General features: G+C 37.9%; 1 protein-coding gene across 9 annotated transcripts in view; it reads right to left on the bottom strand.

Moving 5' to 3' along the window:
* Positions 1-3,195: 3,195 nt before the first annotated feature.
* The window catches only part of KLHL20 (kelch like family member 20), a 67,982-nt gene continuing 60,699 nt past the window's right edge, over positions 3,196-10,478 (bottom strand). For all 9 annotated transcript variants that reach the window (XM_060396617.1, XM_060396616.1, XM_042257461.1 and 6 more), the window contains 2 exons: positions 6,908-7,014; positions 3,196-4,735 (listed from right to left, as the gene is read on the bottom strand). In XM_060396617.1, coding sequence (XP_060252600.1) covers positions 4,651-4,735; positions 6,908-7,014 — 192 coding nt within the window. In that variant the 3' untranslated portion in view covers positions 3,196-4,650. The remainder of the gene's footprint in view (positions 4,736-6,907; positions 7,015-10,478) is intronic.

Genomic DNA, 10,478 nt, shown 5'->3' with positions numbered 1-10,478 from the left:
AACTGTCCCCAAAATTTCTCTTGAACACTTGAATTTTACTATTGATGATAAATGCTGTCAGTTGTTTTTCTTGAAGTAACAGCCTCACTTTGTTCATTTTCCAGAAAATGTCTACCAACACTCACATCTGAATAACCTTGTCATCCTTTCAAAAAGAAGTGCTTGTTAAGCTTGTAACTCAAGACAGTCGCACAAGATTTTTCTTGTGACAATCACTGTGTTTTGGTATTAGCAGAAATACTTCATATATCCAAAGGTTGAAATTTCTTAGATGAAATTGACTTTCTGTCTTTTGAACTCTAAGTGAATGGTGGTGAATAATTAGTAGTAGCCTTTGAATTATGCTAATATCTCAGCAGTTTTATCTACCATTGTTTCTGTGTCAGTGCAAATGTCATCACAGGAAGAAAAAAAGTAAAAAACTTCCTAGAATTACTAAAGAAAAAGCTTTGACATGGATATTCTGAAAGAATCCTGAGGACTTCAGGGTTCACTTTGAGAACCACTGATGAAACTCAAAAGTGTGAAGCCAAGCTTTTTGAAGGCAAGGTCTGTACCTCTTCAGTAGGAGTCCAAATGCATGTTGATCTAAATTCACACCAGAGATATCTGTCCTCTTTTCCTAGGAGTTTGGAAATATTTTAACTTTAGCAAATATTCTAACTTTCTAGGATATTAATAGGTTACTGACAGTTATTGGTACACTGAATATTTGATGTTGTTATAATACTCAAATGGTAAAGAATCCACCTAAAATGCAGGAGACCCAGGTTCGATCCCTGGGTCAGGCTGATCCCCTGGAGAAGGAAAAGGCAACCCTCTCCAGTATTCTTGCCTTGAGAATCCCATGGACAGAGAGGAGTCTGGTGGGCTGCAGTCCCTGGGTTCACCAAGAGTTGGCATGACTGAACAACTAACAGTTTCATTTTTTTAATACCATCCATCTTCTACATTTATAAGAATATAAGTTCCTAACCCAAAGTGACAAAATAACTTAAAGATTACTACTGTTGTTGAGGACCCTTGAGACAACTAAAGTTGAAGTTTTGTTATTTCTAGGAACGATTCTTATGAATCACTCCCAGTACAGAGACTTCAGAGCAATTTACAGAGCCAAAGTCATAAACTACTTAAGACAATGAGCCAGTGATATTTGGGCTTACTAAAATGGCAACCCACTCCAGTATTCTTGCCTGGAGAATCCCAGGGACGGAGAAGCGTGGTGGGCTGCCGTCTATGGGGTTGCACAGAGTCGGACATGACTGAAGCGACTTAGCATACATGCATGGATTGGAGAAGGAAATGGCAACCCACTCCAGCATTCTTGCCTGGAGAATCCCAGGGATAGAGGAGCCTGGTGGGCTGCCGTCTATGGGGTTGCACAGAGTCGGACACGACTGAAGTGACTTACCAGCAGCAGGCTATTTTTGCTTCTTCCATCTTCTCTTCTCTCCTGTATTTCTTTCCTTATCCCATCCCCTCTATGTTTCCTAAATTAATATAAAATTCAAAATGCTTTTTCATTACTTTCACTCAGACATTGTTCAGGAAGGACCTTTTCTACTTTACAGTTGTCAAGAACTAGTCTCTGCAGTGTAGATATTTGCAGGTAAGATATTGGAGAACAAAACTGGGGAACAGTGACATCAGATATCAGAAATGTGGAGAATAGTATAAAGAAGAATGGATTTGGAATCAGGGAATGTACATTTGAGGTTCAGCTTCTACCATGTCATTTTACTTATAAAATGAAGATAACCACCAACCCAACTCAATTCCAAGTTTACTCTTAGAGTTGTGAAGTTCAGTTTGGTTCAGTCGCTCAGTCATGTCCAACTCTGTGACCGCAGTACGCCAGGCCACCCTATCTATCACCAACTGCCGGAGTCTTCCAAACCCATGTCCATTGAGATGGCCATCCAATCATCTCATTCTCTGTCTTCCCCTCCTCCTCCTGCCCTCAATCTTTCCCAGCATCAGGGTCTTTTCAAATGAGTCAGCCCTTTGCATCAGGTGGCCAAAGTATTAGAGTTTCAGCCTCAACATCAGTCCATCCAGTGAACACCCAGAACTGATCTCCTTTAGGAGAGACTGGTTGGATCTCCTTGCAGTCCAAGGGACTCTCAAGTTCAGCACCACAGTTCAAAAGCATCAATTCTTCTGTGCTCAGTTTTCTTTATAGTCCGACTCTCACATCCATACATGACTACTGGAAAAACCATAGCCTTGACTAGACGGACCTTTGTTGTCAAAGTAATGTCTCTGCTTTTTAATATGCTATCTAGGTTGGTCACGACTTTCTTTCCAAGGAGTAAGCGTCTTTTAATTTCATGTCTGCAGTCACCATCACCATCTGCAGTGATTTTGGAGCCCCCCCAAATAAAGTGGGCCACTGTTTCCCCATCTATTTGCCATGAAGTGATGGAAATCACTATGCAAATAATATTCTATTTTATACCAATGTCTTTTGTAGAATAAGTACATTTCACTTAATAAAACTCTAGCACCTTCAGGAAGGAAGAAAATACCCTTTAGGCTCCAACAAACACTCTGGGTGTTTACTCATAGGTCTCTACTCATGAATCACTGCCATGTGAATTGCTCTTCCTGGGGACTTCCCTGCTTATGGAGAGTCTAATTCTTAGAATTTTGTTCCTGTTATCATTCCTCTTCTTTCCTTCAAATATATGAAATAGAGTCTTAGGAAATGTGATTTTTGTCTTGAAGACTATTAATGATGCAGTACCATAAGGATCTCATAAAAGTTTTTATACTTTTTCAATGTTGCATACTAGGATTAATTTTAGGTCTATTAGCATATTTAATTCCAGACCATATTTCGGGTCCAGCAGTGGTTTTCCCATCTATTTGCCATGAAGTGATGGGACCAGATGCCATGATCTTAGTTTTCTGAATGCTGAGATTTAAGCCAACTTTTTCACTCTCCTCTTTCACTTTCATCAAGAGGCTTTTTAGTTCCTCTTCACTTTCTGCCATAAGGGTGGTGTCATCTGCATATGTGAGATTATTGATAAAATATATAATAAAAATGAATAATTCTACCTGTCAATCCCTTTATTCCTTCAGGTTGAAAGTACTTATAACTTTACATATAGAAAATATAAATGATATAGAAAAAGAAAAATCTAAATTAACTAATAAAGATACAGGCATTAAAAAAGCATTAACCAGAAATTTTTATGGTAAGTACTACCTTTATTTTAAAAAGTTATACATGCTAGAAAAAAGCATAAATGATACATGTAAACAATTATTTACCAAATACTTATATTTTTCCTTGTAAAGGTGCAAATGATCTTTAAATGTAAACACAAATGTTGCCAAACATTTCTGTAGTGAGGGGAGGGAGAAAAAGATTATTCCTTTTGGTTGTGGTTAAAGTCTTATTCAAAGATTTTCCTGAAAAATACATTGAAAAAAACTGATCTATGAACACAATAACAAAAAAACTTAAACCACTGTAATATGTATCTTTTTTTCCTTAAAAATGTTAGCTTTTTACCAGAAAGTGCAATTTGAGAGTAGTAGTAACAGTGGTTTTATAGTATGATGATAATGATACATAGTTTTTATAAAAGAACCAAGATTTTGTTAATAAAATGCCTCAAGTGACTTTACACTCGTTAGCGTACTATAAGACGAACTGAAGAATTCATCCCCTTGAAGGCTATGATTACAGGTAAGCCTCAGCTTCAGCAGGCCTGAGCATCAAATGTAAATTGCATAACAGTATTCACTGCTGGGGAGAGGACATTTCTCCCTGCTGGTCCTTAGTAGCATTAAGAAATAGAAAGTAAAGTTGCTTCAGTCAGTAATGTTTCTGAGCAAAAACTCTTGCAGAGTTGCACATGATTCTGCCAGGGGATTCTCAAGACAGTATAAGAGAATTGTACACTGTTTTGTAGAGGCACTGAGCAGAGCTCTAGATCTAGCAGAAACTCAATGAAAATATTTGAAAAAAAGACTTTAAATATAGTGGCAAACAAGTTTTAGATGGAAGGAAACAAGATGTGAGCTTCCACTGATGAGAACTTTGGCATCTGAGTCCTGGTTTTATTGATTTAATATTCCTTTTGAATTATCCTAGTTAAATGAGATGTTTCTTTTGTTTTTTAGATATTTCAAGTCTTCTGGTGCTTAGTGCAAGAATGATGGCTAACTAATACACTTTGTATTCCTATCTTTGTCACTGGTATGTCTCTGTAAGTAGTGGAGTCTTGTGGATGGAGTGCTTAGAACTGACAACAAGATCACATATAGCCCTCTTCCCTTATTGGTGGTTTCAAACTTAGTATCTTAAAAATAACGTTTTACTTTTTTTTTTTGTATTTTTTTTCTTTTGATGGGAGGAAGTCTAAATCCAAAAACAGAAACAAAAAACCACCCCCAACAACAAAAATCCCATGATAAATTAAAACCGAAAATAAATATTTTTCTGCACACAACCGAAAATTATTGTGCAAAGGTGGCATCTTGCAGGTGAAGTACTTTCACTGTATTTGTATTTCCACATGTTGAGGCACCGGCAAAGAATAAGATTTGTTTAGTGTTTTCTAGAGCTGTACAAAACTCCAAAGTCAAAGCGCTCCAGAATACAGAGGAAGATATACATGACCGTCTTCTATGTGTTCACCATATATGGGATTCACAATGTGTCATTTTTATAACTCCTACACCACCCCCGAGCCGACGGTAATTCATCCCACCGTACAACCTGCAAAGAAAGAAACACAATCAGATTTCCAATTGAAAAAAGCATTGTTTCTTCCATAACATAAATGTTAATAAAACACATTTCTTTGTCTATCACAACTAATATTTTTAGCTTTGTACATCTCTTCCAAAGATGAGGACCTGGAACTGAGCACTGGAAAGTAGCAGAATTATTTCAGACACTGACTAAATTCTCTGACCTACAGAATACTATTCTAAGAGAAGTGCCATATACACTTTTTGCCTTATAACTTTATAACTCTACATCTAGACTGACTTAATAACAATTATGCAGAATCACATATTCTACATTTTTGTGGCTAATTTTTACCCTAGCTATAATATTTCCCCACCTACATTTTCCTTTTGCCTAAGCTTCGGTTAGTTATTTTTATCCTTTTGTTCTGTATGGACTCTTAGATGTCTTCTCAAAGCTTTATGGAAGAAAACTGGATATGATTATAAATAAAACTTTATAATCCCTCAACAGTTGGTCCTTTAGAATTTCATAAATATTACTTGGTCAAATACTATAAACATATATTAGTAATAGTTGCTGAGAAACAAGTCCTTCATAGGATCATGATCAGAAAATGAGAAAGAAATTTGGCTCTCTTTCCAAATTATGCTTACTGTTTTGTTCACCTTTGTATCCCTAGGGTCTAGAACACTCAGTAAACCTTTACTTCATGAAGGAGGTTGTGAAAATGGGAGGTAGAAGCAAGGAGTGCGACAATGTATAAGTCTGACTTTAGTATTGTGACCACTGAGCCTTGTGGAGCATGAGAGAGATGCAGAATCCAAAGAATGTCATTCAGGTATCTGTCAAAGTGGTTTTCCCAGGGATGAAAGAACCCAGTAAACCTATGAGTTAAATCTTATAAACTAATGGAAAAAACCTGGGTGGGCAGTTACAGGTTCACAATTAGAAATACTTAGAATGCAGCAGGAATGGGCTTTCAAGACTGCCCCTTCTGGAATAGTGACTATAAAGGACGTCAGCTTATCTTGCATGGCCATGAGAAAAGTCTTTCAGAACCTCTGCTGCCTCAGATCTCATGTCCAGACTGTTATCTGTTGTTAATGTGCAACCTCAACTGCTGAGATGGTTACACAGACTTGTTTAGGCAAATAAGTCCAACTTACTGAGAAAGAAACCTGCAAATGCTTTAAAGGTAAAATTATTTTCTTAGAAAAGCTAGTATGAAGAATATTAGTATAGCTAGTAAGAATAATAGCTAGTAAGAAGAATATTAGTATAAAGTACCTCAAACCCATACTCCTAATGTTTTATATTAAATTTGAGAATTAACTATATATTAGACCTTTTAAGTTCTTGTAGTGTTTTAAGAGACTTTGGAATATTAGAGCATCTATCCAATTAGCTTTGTGATGAAGAAAAACTGCATGACTGAGCAAAGATTTAGACTTCAGATTTTAAGTTGAAAGGTTTAAGAGACTTTTGCTAAATTTGTAAACATTTTTGAATATTTTAAATAAATTCAAGAGTCACCTGATGATGTGAATTTGTAAGAACTACTTAAATAGTTGGGAAGGATTTGTTAAGACAACTGACTATTTAAAAGCAAAGTCAGACCTATAAATACAGTTTAGCTTAAACTCTCCTAAGATGTAGCCTCTTCTCTAAAAGTGACTGTTAAAATTTGCAGATTTTAAAATAGAATAATAACATATTTAAGTATTTTTAAAACTCAAAAATATCAGTTTTAAAATGAAATATTTTTTAAAAAGTAACTGCGATTTGTTTTTCCTGGGCATAAAAACTGCAATGACAGACTGGGAGACAAAGGTCCAGGTTCTAATTCTAATGCTCACTAACTTGCTTAGGCAGGTCATTTTATTTCTCAGTGCCCTAGTTTCCTGAGCTGAACATGGTGTGGCTAGCAGGGAGATTGATTTTTCTGTCTTTGCTATCTCTAATTTTAAAACTGGACAGTTACCAAAGAGAGGGATTTTGTATGATATCAGCCCCTTTAGAGCAATGAGGTCAAAATAAGCCATCGAATATGGGTAACTTTGAGTCCTTTTCAACATATTGCCAGAGGTAATTCAATGTACTGACCATCCTGATTTTGATGGTCATAGACTATTATCTCAAGCCCATGATTTTCAGGTCAGCAGTGAGGTGATTTGAACATAGCTTAAAAGTTACCTCCATGTATTGGCATCAGGATCAAAAACTTCAATGGTCTTCAAGTACGTTGTGCCATCAAAACCTCCTACAGCCATAAGCTGTCCATTCACTACTGCCAGGCCAACCTACGGGACCAAAATATAGTGGCTGCTGAAGAAACTAGAGAATCACTATGAAATTTAGACTGGTTTCTAGATAAATCTCTTTAATAAAAGATAAGTCTTTATGGCCTTACATTCTGGTTTACTTGAACACAGAAGGAAAAAATTATTCACAAAAGTTATTTAATTATGAGAACTATAAAACTATATACCCAACTAGAATATTTACACAGAGTTGAAAACATTTATTTCTTGAAAATGTTAGGTAAAATGTTCACTGGGAGTGAGCAAGAACCTCCAAACTGCTCTCAGTTCTTTTAGTATTTGCCTGTTCTGAGCCACTATCTAAGTTGTCAATAAAATTCTCTTTTAAAAGATAAGTTTAAAGTTCTTATTATGTCAGGACCTTCAGAAATCGATACTTTGCTTCCTTTTAACCTCACTTTCTAATGTAATCTATGTTGCATTAATATCAGATTAGTTGCTAGTCCCAGAAAATAATGTACTTTTAAAATGCCTCCATACTTTTGCATGTGTTGTTCCCTGATATTTTCTTTCCCTCTTCTAGAAAGTGTTACTCTTCTTTCATGGTACTTTACATGTAACTTACTCTGGTAAGTCTCTTCACTGTTCCAAAAGTGAAGCATACTCTCCTATGTTCTCCTATAATGCACATGCTGCTATTAGAGGGTTTGTCTTCTGTATTGTTTAGTCAGTAAGTTGTGTCTGACTCTTGTGACATTATGGACTGTGGCCCTCCAGGCTCCTTTCTCCTTGGGATTTCCCAGCCAAGAATACTGGAGTGGGTCGCCATTTCCTACCCAGGGGATCTTCCCAACCCAGGGATCAAACCTATGTCTCCTGCACTGCAGACAGATTCTTTACCGCTGAGCCGCCAGGGAAACCCTAGTTAGCTATTAAACACTTCAATTTCCTTTACTAAATTGGGAACTCTTTGAGGATAGAAATCAAGTCATACTCATTTTTGCTTTCCCAGAACATCAGTTCAGTCGCTGAACTTTGTCAGACTCTTTGTGACCCCATGGACTGCAGTATGCCGGGCTTCCCTGTCCATCACCAACTCCTAGAGCTTGCTCAAACTCATGTCCATCGAGTCAGTGATGCCATCCAACCATCTCATCTTCTGTCGTCCCCTTCTCCTCCAGCCTTCAATCATTCCCAGCATCAGGTTCAGTTCTTACATTAGGTAGCCAAAGTATTGGAGCTTCAGTTTCAGCATCAGTCCTTCCAATGAATATTCAGATTGATTTCCTTCAGGATTAACTGGTTTGATCTCCTTGCAGTCCCAGTGACTCTCAAGAGTCTTCTCCAACACCATAGTTCAAAAGGATCAATTCTCCAGTGCTCAGCTTTCTTTATGGTCTAACTCTCACATCCATACATGTCTACTGAAAAAACCACAGCTTTGACTAGATGGACCTTTGTCGGCAAAGTAATATCTCTGCTTTTAATATGCTGTCTAGGTTGGTCATAGCTTTTCTTCCAAGGAGCAAGCAACTTTTAATTTCATGGCTGCAGTCACCACCTGCAGTGATTTTGGAGTCCAAGAAGATAAAGTCTGTCACTGTTTCCATTGTTTCCCCATCTATCTGCCATGAAGGGATGAGACTGGATGCCATGATCTTCGTTTTTTGAATGTTGAGCTTTAAGCCAGCTTTTTTACTCTTCTCTTTCACCTTCTTCAAGAAGCTCTTAAGTTCCTCTTTGCTTTCTGCCATAAGGGTGATGCCATCTGCATAATTCAGGTTATTGATATTTCTCCTGGAAATCTTGATTCCAGCTTGTACATCATCCAGCCCAGCATTTTGCATGATGAACTCTGAATGTAAGTTAAATTCCTTTCCCAAGTTTTGAACTAGTGTGTTGTTCCATGCCTGGTTCTAACTATTGCTTCTTGACCTGCATACAGGTTTCACAGGAGGCAGATAAGGTGGTCTGGTTCTCTCATCTCTTGAAGAACTTTCCACAGTTTGTTGTGATCCACACAGTCAATGAAGCAGAAATAGATGTTTTTCTGGAATTCTCTTGCTTTTTCTATGATCCAACAGATCCTGGCTATTTGATCTCTGGTTCCTCTGCCTTTTCTAAATCCAGCTTGAACATCTGGAAGTTTACAGTTCACATACTGTTGAAACCTAGCTTGGAGAATTCTGAGCATTACTTTACTAGTGTGTGAGATGAGTGCAATTAATTGTGCAGTAGTTTGAACATTCTTTGGCACTGCCCTTCTTTGGGATGGAATGAAAATTGAAGTTTTCCAGCACATAGTAAGCACTTGATAAAGAAAAGTGAAGTTGCTCAGTATCTACCAGGCTCCTCTGTCCATGGGATTTTCTAGGCAAGAATACTGGAGTGGGTTGCCATTTCCTTCTCCAGATCTTCCCAACCCAGGGATTAGAACCTGGGCTCCCCGCATTGTAGGCAGACGCTTTACCGTCTGAGCCATCAGGGAAGCACTGGATAGTTCAGTTCAGTTCAGTCACTCAGTCGTCTCCAACTCTTTGCGACCCCATGAATCGCAGCACATCAGGCCTCTCTGTCCACCACCAACTCCCAGAGTTCACTCAGACCCACGTCCATCGAGTCAGTGATGCCATCCAGCCATCTCATCCTCTGTCGTCCCCTTCTCTTCCTGCCCCCAATCCCTCCCAGCATCAGAGTCTTCTCCAATGAGTCAACTCTTTGCATGATAAGTATTGGCTAAATGAATGGATATATAATCAACACAATGTAGCAGTGAAAACAATAGGAACATGACAAAGAAGCTGCTGTTGACACTAATGAAGAGCCACGGGCATGTGACTGCTTTGACTAGCTGATGCCCACTGGTGGTGGTCTCAGATCTCTGCAAACCAGAATTCACTCCCTTTTATCCCTTTAGATTGTGAAATTGTTAGCTAAAGCTGGGTTATCCCACCTGTTATCCTGCATTGATGGGCTCCTGATGTGATCAATGGTTTATTGGTTAAATTTCACCCTGAGTCAAATCTCCTAGAATGGATAACTTCTACACTCCACCCTGGAAGTTTCTTGTAGTCACAGGTCATTGTTCATGGTGTAGACCAGGACACAGGTCATCTATACTATAGATGGGATAGACTCAAACCAGTCTGTGTAGAATGGTGGTAGGGCCAGATGTGTTTCTGCCTAAACATTTAATTGATAGGTCAACTACTTAGAATATCACCTAGAAACACTAGGTAGGAATATTTAGCTTCATTAGGTATAGATGAACCCATATATCTGATAGATATCAATGAACATGAGTAAAATTAGGTAACGTAGTAGATAAGACAGGGAGATGCCTTTCAAAGAAGCAACTGATTATAAGATAAAACATAAGATGCAAATTATTACATAGAGTGGATAAACTACAAGGTCCTACTGTATAGCACAGGGTATACTATATTCAGTAGTCTGGGATAAACCACAATGGAAAAGAGTATTAAGAATACAACTATACACTT

This window comes from Ovis aries, chromosome 12, assembly GCF_016772045.2.
Source record: "Ovis aries strain OAR_USU_Benz2616 breed Rambouillet chromosome 12, ARS-UI_Ramb_v3.0, whole genome shotgun sequence".
In the NCBI taxonomy this organism is placed as follows: Eukaryota; Metazoa; Chordata; class Mammalia; order Artiodactyla; family Bovidae; genus Ovis; species Ovis aries.
The sequence above is the reverse complement of the archived record's forward strand: the minus strand, read 5'-3'. Positions and strand labels throughout refer to the sequence as shown.